Source organism: Hemitrygon akajei, chromosome 16 (assembly GCF_048418815.1).
Source record: "Hemitrygon akajei chromosome 16, sHemAka1.3, whole genome shotgun sequence".
Classification (NCBI taxonomy): domain Eukaryota; kingdom Metazoa; phylum Chordata; class Chondrichthyes; order Myliobatiformes; family Dasyatidae; genus Hemitrygon; species Hemitrygon akajei.
In genome coordinates this window covers 34,586,662-34,606,485 of record NC_133139.1, presented here as the reverse complement: position 1 = coordinate 34,606,485, position 19,824 = coordinate 34,586,662, and the positions used below count along the sequence as shown (strand labels likewise).

Genomic DNA, 19,824 nt, shown 5'->3' with positions numbered 1-19,824 from the left:
GATCCTATTGCCCCTCCATCACTCCCTATATAGTATCCTCCATCTCTGCCCCACTTGTGTCTATTTATACCAAAACCCTCAGCTGCTTCCTCCTGACCTAGAGGTGAAAGTAAGATGGCATGGACTGTTGCACCATGATGCTATGAAAGTGGACAACACAATCAGTAAAAACAGGTTAAGTTGGCAATGTTAGTAACACAACGGTGCCAGTAATAAGCAACACACACAAAATGCTGGTGGAACGCAGCAGGCCAGGCAGCATCTATAGGGAGAAGCGCTGTCGACGTTTCGGGATGAGACCCATCGTCAGGACTAACTGAAAGAAAAGATAGTAAGAGATTTGAAAGTGGGAGGGGGAGGGGGGATCCGAAATGATAGGAGAAGACAGGAGGGGGAGGGATGAAGCTAAGAGCTGGAAAGTTGTTTGGCAAAAGGGATACACAGCTGGAGAAGGGAAAAGATCATGGGACGGGAGGCCTAGGGAGAAAGAAAGGAGAGGGGAGCACCAGAGGAAGATGGAGAGCAGGCAAGGAGTAATTGTGAAGGGGCAGAGAGAGGAAAAAAAGGACAGAAAAAAGACGGATAATAAATAAATAAGGGATGGGGTAAGAAGGGGAGGGGGGCATTAACGGAAGTTAGAGAAATCACTATTCATGCATTCAGGTTGGAGGCTACCCAGACAGAATATAAGGTGTTGTTCCTCCAACCTGAGTGTGGCTTCATCTTGACAGTAGAGGAGGCCTTCCTCACCTGGAAGGACTGTCTGGGGCCCTGAATGGTGGTGAGGGAGGAAGTGTAAGGGCAGGTGTAGCACTTGTTCCACTTACAAGGATAAGTGCCGGGAGGGAGATTGGTGGGAAGGGATGGGGGTACGAATGGACAAGGGAGTCACATAGGGAGCGATCCCTGCAGAAAGCAGAAAGGGGGGGAAGGAAAGATGTGCTTGGTGGTGGGATCACATTGGAGCTGTTGGAAGTTACGGAAAATTATATGTTGGACCTGGAGGCTGGTGGGGTGGTAGGTGAGGACAAGGGGAACCCTATCCCGAGTGGGGTGGCGGGTGGATGGGGTGAGAGCAGATGTGCGGGAAATGGGAGAGATGCGTTTGAGAGCAGAGTTGATGGTGGAGGAAGGGAAGTTTATAGTAGATAAGTAATATAGATAAGTGCCAGTAATAAATTTAACTTACTGTTTTTCCTGATCTTGACATTTCTCTTAACCTCTACTCTCCATACAATTGAATCACTTCATCATCAACATTTAATAATACAATCATAAAGAGATACAGCCCAGAAATAATCTACTAAATCAGCACTGACCATCAACTACCCACCTACATTAATCATAGTTTTCTAGACCAAAATGTTTGGAATTCCCTTCTCAGGTTTTCTACCTCTCCATCTCATTTAAATCTTTATTTAAAGTCCAGCTCATTCACCAAGATGTTGGTTACCTGTCGTAAACCTTTTTTCTTTTGTCCTGATTTAGGCTTGTCTAATTCTAGTCAGGTTTGATTCCTTGGATTATTTTACTGCGACAAAGTGTGATACAAGTGGTGTTTAAATCTGAAGAGGAGCTGAGAGTTCACCTGGTGCCCAGTATTCATCTCTCTGACAATGATCAGGTCATTTACTTGATTCCTTTGTGAGCTCTTGCCACATTGCTCGTCTGCCATCTTTGGCTACTTAGAAATAATGGAGGTAATAAGCTGTTAATTCTGGAGGACGCTACAATTTTGACAAAATGCTATATAAATTAGTGTCATTGAAATTTTTTTATTTGTTGGTGAAAAACTTATTTTTTATGTCTTTTTTAATTTCTCACATTAGTGGCTGAAAGTTTGTATATTCTTGGCCATCATAACAAACCAACAGATTTTAAAAGAGACAGGAATGTATAAGTGATGCTCTGGGCTAATTATGCAAGTTCAGGGAGTGGCAAATGTCGCCAAGGCATGCAGATTCCACAGGTCCGTGATCCTTTCTGAATATCTTTTGAAATGTTGGTGTTGCTGGGTAAGGGCAGTGTTTATTGCTCATCTCCCACTGCTCCTGAGAAGGTATTGGTGGTGAAACGCCTTCTTCGATCGCTGCTCATTGTGGTGGCAGGTGCTGATCTTGAAACTGAACTGACTTTCGATCAGGTTTCATGGGGCTATGGTCTTGCCACGTCCAAGCTGAACCAAAGATCATAGAAATAATGATGACAGAGGTATTAAAAGGTTTGCACAATTTGTTTCTTTTCGTATTGCTCCACCAAAGAGATTCAGAAATCTGGGTATACAAAGCACAAGGTTAAGAAGCAATCAGACAGCCTAATGTGATGTTGGCTCTATCTCAAGCAGATTGAATTACAAAAATGGTAAAGTGATGCTTCGATTGTGCAATGCTCTAGGTCACACCCTATTTTGACATTGTTGTTTTTTGCACTGTAGCTCAGGGAAGATATATGGATCTAGGGAGAATAGACTGCAGGCTTGCAATTATTATAATTGGTTTAAATTATGAGACCAGCCCATAGCAATCTGTGATATACGCGAGTGTGGATATCTCAAATGTGAAGAAAGTATGATGATTGTATGACATCTAGGGAGGTACACTAAAACTAAATTAGAGGACTTTAGAACAAGGTCAAATAACTAGAAATTAGAACTCATTTAGGAGCAGGGTCAGAAAGCAACATTGTTCAGACAATGGTTGTTTAAAATGGCCTAAATCCTGTCTCACTAAAGGCAAATTAATGTAGAAATTCAACAAAACATCAAGAAATTCAATTCTGGCATTCTCTGTTTATATCCATACTATAACAGGACTGGATGGGATAGAATTTGTCAATGTGTTCAGGAAAATTTCCTTAATCAGTGCAAAGAGGTCCCGTTGAGAGAGTGTGATACCAGCAGCACACACAAAATGCTGGAGGAACTCAGCAGGCCAGGCAGAAGCTATGGAAAGGTCACCCAAAATGTCAACTGTACTCTTTTCCACAGATGCTGCCTGACCTGCTGAGCTCTTTGTTGCTTGGATTTCTAGCATCTGCAGATCTTCTCTTGAGTGTGATACTAGATATCTTATTAGGGAATGAGTCAGGGCAAGTGACAGAAGTTACTGTGGGGGAACACTTTGCATCCAGTGATGATAATGTCATTAGCTTCAAGATAATTACGAAGGAGGATTGGTCTGGTCCTTGGGTTGAGGTTCTAAATCGGAGGAAGGCCAATTCTGATGGTCTCAGAAAAGGTCTGGCAAGTATGTATTCTTTTTCTGACAAATGTGTGTCTGTTAAATGAGAGGCCTTTGGAAGTGAAATTTTATGAGTACAATTTGGATTTGCATGCTAGAATAAAAAGGCAAGGCTAACAGGTTTAGGGAACCTTGGTTTTTGAGGTCCTGGTTAAGAAAACAGATGTGCATAGCAGGTGTAGCCAGCAACGAACTAATGAGGTACTTGAGGAGTTTAAGCAATGAAAGAGAACACTTAAGAGAGAAATCAGGGCTATAAAGAAGGCATGAGGTGAAGGAAAATCCCAAGGGACTCTACAGATTTATAGATATATTAAGAGCAAAAGGATAGCACAATTGGTCCACTTACAGATCAATGTGATCATCTATGTGTGGAGTCAAAAGAGACGGGGGACATCTTAACTAGATTTTTTTGCATCTGTTCTTACCTGGGAGATGGACACACCATCTATAGAACTGAGTCAACACAGCAGTGAGATCATAGACCATAAACAGATTACAGAAGAGGTGATTCTTGGTATCTTGAGGCAAATTGGGGTGGGTAAGTCCCCAGAATTTGACAAGGTGTCCTCTCAGAACTTGAGGGAGGCTAGTTCAAAAATTGTAAAGGTAGAGGTATTTAAAATGTCCTAAGTCACGGGTGAGGTGCTGGAGCACTGGAGGATAGCTAATGTTATTCATTGCTCAAGAAAGGCTCTAAGAATAAACTGGGAAATTATAGGCCGGTGAGTCAGTAGTGGGTTATTGGAAGGTCATGTCTAACCAGTCTTATCCAGATTTTCAAAGAGGTTACCAGGAATTTTGATGGGGAAAGGTTGTGGATGTTAAAACCGTAAGACATAAGACACAGGAACAAATTAGGCCATTCAGCCCATCGAGTCTGCTCTGCCATTACATCATGGCTGATTTATTGTCCCTCTCAACTCCATTCTCCTGCCTTCTTCCTGTAGCCTTTGATGCCCTAGCTTATCAAGAACCAATCAGCTTCCACTTTAAATATACTCAATGATTTGGCCTCCACAGCTGTCTGTGGTAATTAATTCTATAGATTCATCACCCCCTGGCTAAATAAATACCTCCTCATCTCTGTTCTCAATGGAAGTCCCTCTATACTGAGGTTGTGCCCTCTGGTGCTAGGTTCACCCACTATGGGAAACATCCTCTCCATATCTTTTGTGAACATCCTCTGGACCCTCTCTAATGCCAGCTCATCTTTTCTTGGATAAGGGGCCTAACACTGCTGACAATCCTCCAAGTGCCATCTGACCAATGCCTCATAAAGCCTCAGCATCACAGCTTTGCCCTTATATCTGAAATCTTCTCAAAATGAATGCTAACATTGCATTTACCTTCCTTACCACAGACTCAAACTGCAAGTTAACCTTCAGTGAATTCTGCACAGGCTTATTATGTTCATCTGCCATTTCTTTGTCCCCTATTTCTACCTCTCTAGCATAATTTTCCAGTGGTCCAATATACACTCTCATATCTCTTTTATTCTTAGTTTCTCTGATAAAACTTTTGGTATCTTTTTTTTAATTGTCTACCTTACCTTCCTATTTTCTCCTTTCTCTCCTTATGACTTTTTTATTTGCCTTCTATTGGTTTTTAAAAGCTTCCGCTAATCTTTCTTCCATTATACGCCCTCTCTTTAGCTTTAATGTTTGCTTTGAATTCCCTTGTCAGCCATGGTTGCCTCGTCCCTCCTTTAGAATACTTCTTCATCTTTGGAATGCATACTTCGCCTTCTGAGTTGCCTCCAGAAACTACAGCTATTTCTGTCCTGCTATCAGCCCTTATAGCATCCCTTCCAATCAACTTCAGCCAACTCCTCTCTCGTGCCTCTCCAATTCCCTTTACTCCACTGCAATACTGATACATCGGACTTTATCTTCTCTCTCTCTCAAACAGCAAGGTGAATTCCATCATATTATGATTTCCTCTGCATCTGTTCCCAGGATGCGGTTTTCCTTTCCATGACATCAGAAATGTCCTCTCCCACTTCAAAAAACTGGTTTCCCTTCCCCCTCACCCACATCTCCTCCATTTCCCAAACATCTGCACACACCCCATCTTCCCTCTGCCTTAAAGGTGATAGAGTTCCGCTTGTCCTTACCTACTACCCTCTCTGTATCCCACAGATCATGCTCTACCATCTCCAAAGGGATCCTACCACCAAACATATGCTTGCCTCCCCCTCCACTTCACTTTCTGCAGGGATCGCTCCCTCTGTAATTCCCCTGTCCATTTGTCCCTCCCCACTAACCTCCCTCCCGGCATGTATCCCTGCAAACAGCCAAAGTGCTGCACCTGCCCACTCACCTCCTCACTCACCTCCATTCTGGGTCCTTCCAGGTGAGGCAACACTTCGCCTGCAAATCTGTACGGGTCGTCTATTCTGGCCGGTGATCCCGATGCAGCTTCCTCTACCTTGGTGAGACTCATCGTAAATTGGGGGGACCACTTCAGCAAGCACCTCTGCTCCATCTGCCAAAAGCAGAACCTCCCACTGGCCAAACATTTAAATTCTGATTCCCTTTCCTGTTCTAGCATGTCAGTCCATGGCCTCCTCTTTTGCCACGATGAGGCCACCCTCAGGGTGGAGGAGCAATACCTTATATTCCATCTGGGTAAACTCTAACCTGATGGTATGAATATCAATTCTCCTTCCAATAAACCCCCCCCCCCCACTTTTCTTCTGTTCCCCATTCTGGCTCTTACCTCTTCTCACCTGCCTATCACCTCCTCCTGGATTCCGTCCTCCTTTCCCTTTCTCATATGGTCCACTCTCCTCTCCTATCACCTTCCTCTCCAGCTCTTTACCTTTCCTACCCACCTGGGTTCACTTTCATCTTCCAGCTATCCTCCTTCCCCTCCTCTTGCCCTTTTTAGTTTGGCGGCTTCCACCTTCCTTTCCAGTCCTGAAGAAAGGTTTCGGCCTGAAGCATCGACAGTTTATTTATTTTCATAGGTGCCGTCTGACCTACTGAGTTCCTCCAGTATTTTGTGTGTGTTGCTTTGGGTTTCCAGCATCTGCAGGATTTTTCATGTTTATTATGATCGCTGCTTCAAAAAGGTTCCTTTACCTTAAGTTCTCTAATCAAATCTGGTTCAGTACACAGTCTCCAATCCAGAATTGCCTTTCCCCTAGAGAGTACAACCTCAAGCTGCACTAAAAGGGCATCTCAGAGGCATTCTACAAATTCCCTCTTTTGTAATCCAGCACCAACCTGATTTTCCCCATCCACAATATATTGAAATCCCCAATGACTATCATAACCTTGCCCTTTTGACATGCGTTTCTAACTCCCATTGTAATTTGTAGCCCACATCCTGGTTACTCTTTGGAGGCCTCTCTATACAGTAACTCCTATCAGGGAATTTTTACCCTTTCAGTTTCTTAACTCTTCCCACAAGGATTCTGCATCCTCCAGTCCTAGGTCACCTCTTTCTAAGGGTTTGATTTCATCTTTTACCGACAGTTCTACCCACCCAGCTGCAAACCTCTCTGTCCTTTTGATGTAACATGTATCCTCGGATGTTAAACTTCTAACTTGGATCTTCTGTCAGCTATGACTCAGTGATGCCAATAATGTCAAACCTGTGAATCGCTAACCGTGCTACAAGATAATATACTGTGTACATTCAAATATAACTTCTTCAGTCATGTATTCATCTTCCCTTTCGATTTTGCCCCATGTTACAGATCAACTCATCCCACTGACTGCAATTTTTGCCTTATCATCTATCTGCCTGTCCTTCCTCACAGACTCACTACACAATGCATCGACTTGTATACTAACAGCCCCATCCTCAGCCCTACTGCTCCGGTTCCCACCCCCCTGCCAAATTAATCTAAATGTTCCCCAGCTGCTCTAGCAAACCTGCCCGCAACGTTATTGGTCCCCCTCGGGTTCAGACGTAACTCATCCTTTTTGTACTGACCATACCTTCCTCAGAAGAGATCCCAATGATCCAGAAATCTGAAATGCTGCACACTCCCTTGCCCACTTGTTAATTTGTCCTGTCATCCTAAGCCTAGCCTGACCAGCACATGGCACTGATAGCAATCCTGAAACCAGTACTTTGTAGGTCCTGTTCTTCAGCCTCTTCCCCAGCTCCCTATACTGACTGCACAGGGCCCCTTCCCACCTGTGGGTGCTCACCCTCCTTTCTGAGAATCTTCTGCAGCTGCTTTGAGAAATGAGTCAGAACTTAATTAGATCGAATTAGTTAGAGAAATTGGAGTAACAAAGGTCATTCTAACAAATCCCGCTGATTCTAACTAAAGAAGAATTTGGTTTTTGTTGATATCTGAGATTTGGAACCTAAGAGAATGTTGGAATTTTGAATTGTTCTTACTAGTGTAAATATTTTATATATCTTGTTTCTTTTATATATAAACAAAACTTACCTCCAGAAGTATTTGTTTTCTATTCACTGCCTCCTTCGATAGCTAGAGCTTCTGATGGCCCACTAGCACCTATGTAATTTGATTTTTCTCATAAAGAGTGCAGGGACTAGTCACATGAGATGAGATAAGTGCTACACAGGTGTTACTTGTGGGTTCAATGTTTAGAAGTTTCAATGAGTACAAGGATGGGAGACAGAATAACAGTTCGCTATGTACTGGATAGGCTCTAGGACCTGTTCCTGTGCTGTAGTGCTCTTTGACACTATGACTATGACACCAGCTTTACAGCATAAATTTGTTTTAAAATGTATTTTAATAGATTAGCTTTTTGGTGATTTTATAATCTTTGTAAAATATAGATTTAGGTGTCAATTAAATTTCAAGCACAATAAATTGTTGTATGGTCCAGAGAGCTTACATGGAACAACCATGACTTTCCTTTTGATCTAGACCCAAGGAATGTTGATGCATTTGTGACCACTGCCTCTGTCCTGTCACTTTGTCCCACATCTGGTACTGGGTAAGCAGAAGTGTCCTCCAATTAAATTATGGAAGAAGTAGAGCATTGTCCTTGGTCTGATCACAGTCTCTGGCTACCAGTTTCAGCCCTTCACATGACAGGCCTCTTAAGCTGAAGACTGCTAACACTTCAACCTCAGGCTGTGTTTCAGGCCTCATCACCTGGTTCTGCCTCACCTCATCTGCTTCTGAAACTCTCTTCAATGCCTTTGTTTTGAAGATTTGACTACTTCAACAGACTCCTGGTTGACCTCTATTGCTTTATTCTTTATAAACCCATGGCATCCAAAATTCATCTGCCTGGGTTGTATTCACACCAAATCCTAGTCACTTATCTTCCCTGTGCTTGCTGAGTTACATTGGCTCCTGGTTAAACTCCACATTTATTATATTGTCAACCATCTTTTCCCTGTGGTCTCTCCACTCTATCTTTGTCATTTCCTCCAATCTGACTCCCAAACTTATCTGTGCTGATACCTTCCTATAGACTCCTGAGCATTACAGATAAAATCCCTCCACTGCTGGCAACTACGCCATTAGTCATAAACTTTACATTACTTTACTTTATTGTCACTAAACAATTGATACTAGAGCGTACAATCATCACAGCGATATTTGATTCTGCACTTCATGCTCCCTGAAGTACAAATCAAAGTAAATATAATAAAAATTTAAATTATAAATCATAATTAGAAAATAGAAAATGGAAAGTAAGGTAGTGCAAGTCAGGTCCGGATATTTGGAAGGTACGGCCCAGATCCGGGTCAGGATTCGTTCAGCAGTCTTATCACAGTTGGAAAGAAGCTGTTCCCAAATCTGGCCGTATGACTCTTCAAGCTCCTGAACCTTCTCCCAGAGGGAAGAGAGACAAAAAGTGTGTTGGCTGGGTGGGTCGTGTCCTTGATTATCCTGGCAGCTCTGCTCCAACAGCGTGTGGTGTAAAGTGAGTCCAAGGATGGAAGATTGGTTTGTGTGATGTGCTGGGCTGTGTTCATTATCTTCTGCAGCTTCTTCTGGTCTTGGACAGGACAACTTTCTTACCAGGTTGTGATGCACCCTAGAAGAATGCTTTCTACGGTGCATCTATAAAAATTAGTGAGGGTTTTAGGGGACAGGCCAAATTTCTTCAGCTTTCACAGGAAGTAAAGGCACAGTGGGCCTTCTTGGCAGTGGACTCTGCTTGGTTAGACTAAGTCAGGTCATTTGTGATATTCAGCCCAAGGAACTTAAAGCTTTTGACCTGTTCCACCTGCGCACCACCGATGTAGATGGGGTCGTGCGGTCCGCTACTCCTTCTGATGTCAACAACCAATTCCTTCGTCTTGCTGACGTCGAGGGATAGGTTATTGTCTTCGCACCATGCCACCAGATTCTTAATTTCCTCTGTACTCAGACTCATCATTACCCAAGATACGGCCTACAATTGTGGTGTCATCAGCAAACCTAGCACAAGTTCTAGAATTTGCTCCCCAAACCTCTCCATATGCCTTTTCTTGCTTCTAAAGCTCCTGAGGACTGATTATGGGTCAATTGCCTTCATATTTATTTGTATGTCCAGGCATCAGTTTTAAAGCATCATTACCTCTGTTTCTATTTTCACAGATGCTGATTCACCTGCAGAGTGTTTCCAGCATTTGTAGTTTTTGTTTGATTTTTGTTTAGTAAAGGAAATGGAAACTGTTATTATTGCTGTTTGCATTCTGCACTTGAGGTATAGCATAAAAAAGACCAGGTAATGTATCTTAGGTGTGGCTTGAAGCGTTAAAGACAGAAAAAAAGTCAGTAGTTTTGAAAGCAGTTGGTTGCGAACAGATTAGCCTACCCCAATGCCTTCAACATCCTTGCTGGATCAATCAGGCTAGCTTGAAGAAATCTCTGCCTAATTACAACCAGTACATTACCTGCAGCACCAGAGAACTCAACCCACTCAACACTACCATCAGGAATGCCTACCGTTCCATCCCTCGGCTGCATTTCAGGAAGACTGATCATCAGACTGTCCTCCTCCTGCCTGCATATAGGCAAAGGCTCCAGAGATAAGGACAGGAAATAGGTGATCCTGGGAGGCAGACAAGTGGCTGTGAGATTGTGTTGAGTCGGTGGACTGGATAATGTTCAAGGACTCATCAAGGGAGCTGAATGATTATCCAAAGGTTGTCATCAACGTTCCCTCTAAGCTGTGAGGGTGTGTGGTCTTGCACTAACTGAAATACTTCCATGCACATCGTCTTTGTTAACATGCATAAAGACAACAAAAACAATCAAAGCTTTCTGGACTTTTATATAATGTTGTATGAAAGAGCAGTGCAGCTTTCAGGCCACATGAAATTTCTTGTTTGGTCCGTGCAGCTGTGAAAAACTAGAGGGAATGTTGGTTGTCATGGATTTTATTAAGACACACATGGACAAGTGTATCCCCAACCAGAAGTCCTGGATGAACCAAGAGATCCTCAATCTGCTGAGGGCAATCCAGGGAAGTACAAGAGGTCCAGGTATGACCTTCGGAAAGCCAGCTCACATATGAATTTGCAATTCCGGACCAAACTTGAATCACAGGAGGATGCCCGACTGCAGTGGCAGGGCTTGGATGCCATCACTCCCTACAAAGCAAAACCAAGCAACAGAAGTACCAACAAAGATTCGCTCCCAGATGAGCTCAATATGTTTTATGCTTGCTTTGGCAGATCATAGAGCCACAGGAACTCCTACAGCCCCGGATGACCCTGCGATTTCTGTCTCTGAGACCGATGTGAAAACATCCTCCAGAAGGGTTAAACCCATGAAAAGCATCTGGTTCAGATGGTGTATCTGGCTGAGTACTGAAGACCTGTGCTAGTCAACTGGTTGGAGTGCTTACTGACTTCTCCAACCTTTCACTTCAGCAGTCTGCGGTACCTTCCTTCTTCAAGCAGGCGTCAATCTTACCAGTGCCCAAGAAGAATGTGCTAACCTCCCTCAATGACTATTGTCCAGTACGATTTACATCTACTGTGATGAAGTACTGTGAGGTTGGTGATGCATATCAACTCCTGTCTCCACAATCACCATCAGCACAGGTGTACCAGAATGCTGCATGCTTAGCCCCCTCCCCTACTTCTGATGGCAAGTATGCTCCAATACCATATTTAAGTTTGCTGACAACACCACTGTTGATGGCCGAATCAAAGGTGGTGACGAATATAGGAGGGAAACTGAAAATCTGGTTGAATGGTTCCACAACAACAATCTCTCATTCAATGTTAGCAAAAGCAAAGAATTGATTATTGACAACAGGAAGAAGAACCCAGAAGTGTATGAGCTATTCCTAATTAGGGGATTGAAGGTGGAGTGGGTTAGTAACTTTAAATTCCTTGACGTTATCATTATCAGAGGATCTGTCCTGGGACCAGCACGCAAGTTCCTTCACAAAGAAGGCACAACAACACCTCCAAAGTTTTATAGGTTTGCTCAAATTTGGCATGTCATGTAAAACTTTGACAACTTTATAAAGATGCACAGTGGAGATTATCCTGACCGGTTGCATCACTGGAAATCCAATGATTGGAAATATCCATCACAGTCAAAGCCTTCCCCACCATTGAGCACATTCACAAGGAACACTACCACAAGAAGGCAGTGTCCATCATCAAGGACCCCGCCATGCAGGCCATTCTCTCCCTTCTCACTACTGCCTTTGAGTAGGAGGTACAGGAGCCTTAGGCCCCACATTAACAGGTTCAGGAACAGCTTTTACCCTATAATCATCAGGCTCCTGAACCATCGTAGATAAATTCACTCACCTCAACTCTGAATGGATTTCACAGACTAGGAGCTGACTTTCAAGGACTCTATGGCTCATGTTCTCAGTATTATTTATTTACTTATTTTTTTATTTGCACTGTTTCTCTACCTTTGCACATTGGTTGTTAGTCAGTCTTTGTGTGTAGTTTTTCATTGATGTTATTGTATTGCTGTGTTTTACTGTGAATGCCTAAAGGAAAATGAATCTGAAGGTAGTATCTGGTAACATACACACATTGATCATAAATATGCTTTCAACTTTGAACTTTGAACATAGGACCATCTGTGCATTTGAGGATCGATAAAAGCTGCCCTAAATGGTCCTTTTATATTAAAGCAGATGGCCTGCTGTATGTTGGGTGAAGACTAGGTTAGCCTCGGCTATGCTCATCAATGCCATATGGGTCAGTCTGGTGATTTCTCAACCTGATGAAACAATGGCCATCAATCATGCCATCGTTAGGTTCATAGGATGGAAAAAGGAAGAAATTTAACAGAGCTGAGTAGGAAGAGCTTTATTCTCCATCTAACACAGATTTAACCAAACCTGGCATATTTGATGGAAACTGGTTAATGTCTACTTCTTGCCCTAAACCCTCTCAACTTGATATTGCCTAAATGTTGCAAATGTTAAGACATGGAATATTTCTTGTATATAAATAAATCAGTAACAAAAGATATGAATGGTTGAAAAATGTAATTCGGGTCAGTCTAGATGATCAGTGAGACATGCAGCAAGAAAGAGATACAAACAGCTCAGTGGTATTTAAAAATGATAAATACAATAAAGGTAATTAACAAGATCTACAAAGACGGTCTTCATCCATGGCAACGGAACTGAGCACACAATGTACAACACCATCTGTGTGAATTGACTGTGCAGTGTTCTGTGCTTAATAACTGTGCACTTACATAAAGAGGACAGAGCAGCTGTACCGCCTGACACTGACAACAGCCCCCATTCTGTACTGTGCAATCACTGGCAATTACCCCAGACTGAAGTCATTCAACTTTTAACTCTTACCCAGACACCTAAACGCACATCAGAGAAGCAAGTCAACCATGATTGACCTCCTCTATTACTGCCAATGAAACCTGAATTCACCTTATCGTGAAGGCCAAGTTTGGGATCAACTAGACATAAATGCACTCAAATCTCCACTATGTGGATCTCATTCTACAGTCAGTTTCATGGAGCTGTGTTGTTTCACTCTGTTAACCAACACAGAATCTCATCCATAACTCTAGGTCCACTGAAGCCTTCATTGGCGCTTACACGGCCCCCAGCACAGCGCCTTCTCTGATCCTCTGCCATTCCCATTCCTTTCTGCTGCCTCCATTTTATCAGCTTTAAAACCCTCTCACCACATGCCATCAAGAAACACCTCAACGTTTTTTGCACATTGAAGCTTCTCATGCAAATGCAAGTTGTTTCAATCAGCGTTCCTCATGTTTCAAGTCCAAATCTAGACCACAGTTTTTGACAGTTCTTCCTCTATTAGAGGTTCTAAGATTAAGAGGAAGTAGGAGGGGAAGCAATGTTTTTAACCCTTCTTTCAACTTCCCTTTTTTAAAAAAACAGTTGTTCCCCTTCAGGGAGATCATTTATAGAACTTGGAACAGTGCAGCACAGGAACAGGCTCTTCAGCCCACAATGCTGTGCTGAACTAATTAAAATAGTCATTAAATATCAAATTAAACTTCTCCCTTCTGCCTGCACCATGGCCTTGTCCCTCCATTCCCTGCACATTCATGAGTCTATCAAAGAGCCTCTTGAATGCTGCTATCATATCTGCTTTCACCACCATCCTTAGCAGCACACTTGCAAGCAACCACCACTCCCTGTTAATTTACCTTGTTATTCTTGTGCTGTGTGTAAGCTGCTTTCATTAATAAGTATTGTCTCTCAGAAGTAATTAATAATGTCATGAGAGTGTGAATCAGAATCAGAATCAGGTTTATTATCACCGGCATGCGTCACGAAATTTGTTAACTTAGCAGCAGCAGTTCAATGCAATACATAATATAGAAGAAGAAGAAGAAAAGAAAATCAATTTACAGTGTTCATATATTGAATAGATTAAAATTGTGCAAAAAACAGAAATAATTGTATATTAATAAAGTGAGGCAGTGTTCAAGGATTCAATGTCCATTTAGGAAACGGATGTCAGAGGGGAAGAAGCTGTTCCTGACTCACTGAGTGTGTGCCTTCAGGCTTCTGTACCTCCTACCTGATGGTAACAGTGAGAAAAGCACATGCCCTGGATGCTGGAGGTCCTTACTAATGGATGCTGCCTTTCTGAGACACCGCTCCTTGAAAATGTCCTGGGTTCATTGTAGGCTAGTAGCCAAGATGGAGACGACTAAATTTACAACCCTCTACAGCTTCCTCCAGTCCTGTGCAGTAGCTCCCCCCCCCCCCCGACATACCAGACAGTGATGCAGCCTGTCAGAATGCTCTCCACGTTACATCTTTAGAAGCTTTTGAGTGTATTTGTTGGCATGCCAAATCTCTTCAGACTCCTAATGAAGTATAGTCACTGTCTTGCCTTACATCTTTCATATACAGGAAGAGTAAAAACCTTTACGTTATGTCTCCATCTAAATGTGCAATGTGCAATTTATAGTAATTTATATTAACTAGTAACTAGGAGCTAGTATAGAAATACAATTGTATCAGTGTGAATTAATCAGTCTGATGGCCTGGTGGAAGAAGTTGTTTCCTCCTACTGTCCGAAGACGCACCAAAGAAGTTAATTGGTCATTGTCCCGTTATTAGGATAGGGTTGATCGAGATTGTGGGGTTGCTGGGGTGGTGTAGTTCAAAGGGCCAGAAGGGCCTACTATGTGCTGTATCACTAAATAAGTCAAACAATCAATCAGTCAAGCTATCAGTCAAGGGATCTCAAATACAGCGTTGTCTTGATTCCTGAATCATTGCTATAATGTCATTGATTCCTAGGAGGAGTGAAAGTATTCCTGATTTGTTTTTGTTGTAATGACAGGACACCACTTCCCATTCACACAAACACATTTTACTGAAGTTCTCATAACGCTCTTCAATCAGAATTTGCAATTTTGAAATCTTCCTTAAGTTTCCAAGAATCAATAAATAGTTGCACTTGCTTTGCCACACAGTTTCTGATGAGTTCAGCCTCATCCTAAATTCTCATGTTGATCGATATTTTTTATCTCTCATGGGGTCAAAGAATCCTACCACTGTCCTACAGCTCACAGTCCCTTATGCCATCTCTCTAAATGAGCCATCCACTTTTTCCCACTCTGCCCTTCTTTCTCCATAGTCTTGCTGCCTTCGCTTTTCATGCACATAGATCAATTCAGTTCTGAAATTTATTGTTGAATCTATCATTTCTTCAAGCAGTAATGTGGAGTTGCTAGTGACATTGTCTCTTTGGCCATTTACGTATACGTGTGTGTTATGTTGGATTGCATCCATCTAAAAGGCCATCTCCAAGTTGACTCATTCTGGACTGGAGACCACAGTTCTTAAGGGTCAGCCTGGTACTGCTCTGTACAGATTCTAGAGTTTAAAGCTCTCTTTTATTTCTTGGTGACCATCATAGGACTCTATATTCCAGCTGAATGTCTGATACACAATTTGCTCGTTATACAATTTTGTTCATGTAATTCATCAATATATTCCATTATCTTTGATTATCAAAGTTCTTCTTTGTTTGGGCATACTTAGAATCTCCAAGGCTTTATCCTAAGCAGCTTCAATACCATTTATAAGCTACCCTAGCCATCAAAATTGTGTAATACCTGGCTTTCCTCTCTGTTAAATTTCTTTCTCCACTATGTTTGACCTAATTCATTGCACATTCCCTGACCACTGATTCCACTACCTCTTCCATTTTGGTGTTATCTGCAAACCTGGTCATTTTCACTGAGTTTGGAAATCAAATCAGGTAATGCAAATTGGAGATATAACAATCCCAACATGAAATGTCAGTGCTGTTTCTCTTTCTACAGATGTTGACGGCGTATTGAATATTTGGAGCATTTTCTTCACTTATTTCATATTTCTAGAAGTTGCAGTTTTGGATCTGAATTAAGTGCACCCTCTTTTCATGAGGGAACAGTTTCCCAGTTGGATATACTGTGTGCGTGCAGCACCGGCAACTTTGAACTGGTTATCACCAACTAGAGTAATCATCTAAGAAATGCTTTGGTATGGCTGTTGTGTTGCAGCACAAGTTTACCTTGGTATATAGAGCATATTTTCCAGATTGTGAACAGTTTAAAATGAAACACAAAAGCTTCCCAACACCGAGGAATTACACTCAGTGGCCACTTTATTAGGTACCTCTTGTACCTAATAAAGTGGCCACTGAGTGTATGTTCATGGTCTTCTGCTGCTGTAGCCCATCAACTTTAAGCTTCAATGTGTTGTGCATTCAAAGATGCTCTTCCCCACACCACTGTTGTAAGGCGTGGTTATTTGAGTTACTGTCACCTTGTCTGACCACTTTCCTCTGGCCTCCCTCATTCACAAGGCATTTTTTCCACTGAACTCCCACTCGCTTGATGTTTTTCATGCCATTCTTTTCAAACTCTAGAGACTGTTATTTCTGAGAGACTCAGACCATTCTGTCTGGCATCAACAAACATTCCATGGTCAAAGTTATTTAGATTATACTTCTTTCCTGCCCTAATATTCGGTCTGAACAACAAATGAAGAAATGAACATCTTGACCATGTCTGCATATTTTGAGTAGCTGCCACAGAATTGGCTGATTAGATATTTGCGTTAATGAGCAAGAGTACAAGTGGCGACCGAGTGTAGTTAACCTTGTCTTTCATTCTGTTGACTTCTGGCCCAGGTACAGAAAACATCCAGTGATTAGAGCACAAACGTCAATTAGACATATTTAATTACAATTGGATTCTGAATCAGCTATAGAATCAGAATCAGGTTTATTGTCACTGACATTAGTCGTGAAATTTGTGGTTTTGTGGCAGCAGTGCAGTGTAGGCGTAACGACTATAAGTTACAATGAAATATATCCTTCAACTATTGGTAAAGGATGACTGGAGAACTTCTTGCTGGGCTGGATTACTTGTCCAATACTCACACAGGTCTCTGTATTTGGACTGCATCTGGCTGAGATGATGCAACTCTATAGAGAGCTGACATCTATCCTTTTAAAGTGCATGCTTACCCACTGAGCCACTCAGGATATAGTAGAGAAAAAAAATACTTCCACATTCTTGGGGCTGCTACATGGCCAGTTGCCACTGTTATGATTCAGCAACAATGAATATATAATTGAGACAGGTTTTTTTATAACAAATAAAACATTTATTAAACACTGCTTAAAAAAAACCCAAAAGTAAACAAACAGCTAACTTAACCGGAAGTCAGCTGCTATACAGCAGCTTGAACAGTTCTTAAAGCGAGAAATGCGAACTCAGTTTTTTAAAGTAGTATTGCAAAAAGTCCAAAATGATTTACAGTTAGTTAGGAGAGACTTTCCTTGAAGTAATAAATTCTCTTACTGCTGATCCCAGCCGAAGTATGACTTGCCCGCTCTCCGACTGGACTTTAACTGGCAGTGATTTTCAGAACTGCCAGCACAACAAGTCTTACAGTAGAAATTAAAACTCCACTTTTAAAATGAAACTGTGTCATAAAATCAAATACGCAGCAGAACGGAGTCACTGACGAATTAAACCATGAATTGACCTGTATCACAGGGAGGGGTTCTTTTATACCCTGTTGAAACAGGTCATCACATGACCTCTCACTGGTGGAAAAATTATATCACTCCACCATCACAAGACCATTACATCATGCCCAGCAGAGACTCAATTACATCATAGTCATGTGACAGTGACAAGATACCCACGGGGTGTGTAATGCCACAGAAGTCTGTGAAGATTCAGATGCCATCGAAAGCTTTGACAAGCTTCTATACGTAAATGGAGGAGAGTATATTGAATGGTTGCATCATGAACTGGTATGGAATCATCAATGACCTTGATAGAAAAGCCTACAAAAAGTAGTGGATAAGGCCCAGTCCATCGGGGTAAAGCCCTCTCTACCACTGATCACAACTTCGTGGAGCACTGTCGCAGGAAAGCAGCATCCATCATCAAAAAAACCCTACCAACCAGGCTATGCTTTCTTCTTGCTGCAACCATCAGGAGCCTCAAGACTCGCACCACCAGGTTCAGGAACAGCTACTACCCCTCAACCATCAGCCTCTTGAAGTAGAGGGGATGACTGTAGTCAACCACTTGCCCCATGACTGAACCCTTCCAACTGAATTGGGACTCACTTTCGTGGACTCTTCATCTCACACTCTTGATATTTATTGCTTGTTTAATTATTATTATTCTTTTTTTTTGTATTTGCACAGCTTGGTTTTCTTTGCACATTGGTTGTTGTCCTCATTGAGTGTGGCCCTCATTGATTCAATTGTGTTTCTTGTATTTACTGTGATCTCAGGGTTGGATTTGGTGACACACAATGCTGATAAAGAAGTATTCACCCCCTTGGAAATTTTCATGTTTTATTATTTTACAACATTGAATCACAGTGGATTTAATATGGCTTTCTTGGCACTGATCAACAGGAAAAACTACTCTTTTGTGTCAAAGTGAAAACAGATCTCTGCAAAGTGATCTAAATTAATTAAAAAAAACACAAAATAATTGATCGCATCAGTATCTACCCCCTCTTTAATATAACACCGGTGCAGCCAATTGGTTTTAAAAGTCATGTAATTAGTTAAATGGAGATCACTATGTGCAGTCAAGGTGTTTCAATTGATTGTAGTAAAAACACACCCTTATCTGGAAGGTCCAACTGCTGGTGAGTCAGTATCCGGGCAAAAACTACACCACGAAGAAAAAACAACACTCCAAGCAACTCAGTGAATAGGTTATTGAAAAGCACAAGTCAGGAGATAGATACAGGAAAATTTCCAATTCACTGAATATCCCTCGGAGTACAGTTAAGTCAGACATCGAGAAATGGGAAGAATATGGCACAGCTGTAAATCTGCCTAGAGCAGGCCGTCCTCAAAAACTGAGTGACTGTGCAAGAAAGGGACTAGTGAGGGAGGCCACTTAGAGACTTATGACAACTCTGGAGAAGTTACAAGATTCAGTGGCTGAGATGGGAGAGACTGTGGGAGATTCTGAAGTCAGCTGAAAGAAGGTTCTGTGGTCTGATGAAACCAAATCTGAGTGTTTTGGCCATCAGACTAAATCCTATACACATGATCAAAGACACAGCATCCCTACCATGAAGCACGGTGGTGGCTGCATCATGTTGTGGGGATGCTCCACTGAAGCTTGTAACTCCTCCAGAGTTGTCATAGGTCTCTTGGTGGCCTCCTTCACTAGTCCCCTTCTTGCACAGTCACTCAATTTTTGAGGATGGCCGGCTCTAGGCAGATCTACAGATGTGCCATATTCTCTCCAAGGCTTGTGTAAGTAGAAGGTAAAATGAATGCAGCAAAATACAGGGAAATCCTGGAGGAAATCCTGATGTAGTCTGCAAGAAAACTGCAACTTGGGAAAAGATTTGTTTTTCAGCAAGATAATGACCCCAAGCATAAAGCCAAAGCTACACAGGAATGGCTTAAAAACAACAAAGTTAATGTCCTGTAGTGGCCAAGTCAGAGTCCAGACCTCAATCCAATTGAGAATTTGTGGCTGGACTTGAAAAGGGCTGTTCATTCATGATCCTTATGCAATCTTACAGAGCTTGAGCAGTGCTGTAAAGAAAAATGGGGAAAAATTGCAGTGTCTAGATGAACAAAGCTAGCAGAGTCCTATCCATACAGAGGCAAGACTGCAATTGCTGCCAAAGGTGCATCTACTGAATACTGATTTGAAAGG

At 42.1% G+C, this 19,824-nt stretch overlaps 1 protein-coding gene across 4 annotated transcripts in view; it reads left to right on the top strand.

The window, feature by feature from the left end:
• The window catches only part of LOC140739964 (tight junction protein ZO-3-like), a 93,278-nt gene that overhangs the window by 21,038 nt on the left and 52,416 nt on the right, over nucleotides 1–19,824 (top strand). Inside the window, exon 1 of one of the 4 annotated variants that reach the window (XM_073068676.1) lies at nucleotides 1,541–1,700. The exons of the other annotated variants lie outside the window; for them this stretch is intronic. Coding sequence (XP_072924777.1) covers nucleotides 1,695–1,700 — 6 coding nt within the window. The 5' untranslated portion in view covers nucleotides 1,541–1,694. Of the gene's footprint in view, nucleotides 1–1,540; nucleotides 1,701–19,824 lie in introns of those variants that run through there. 4 annotated transcript variants of the gene reach the window in all.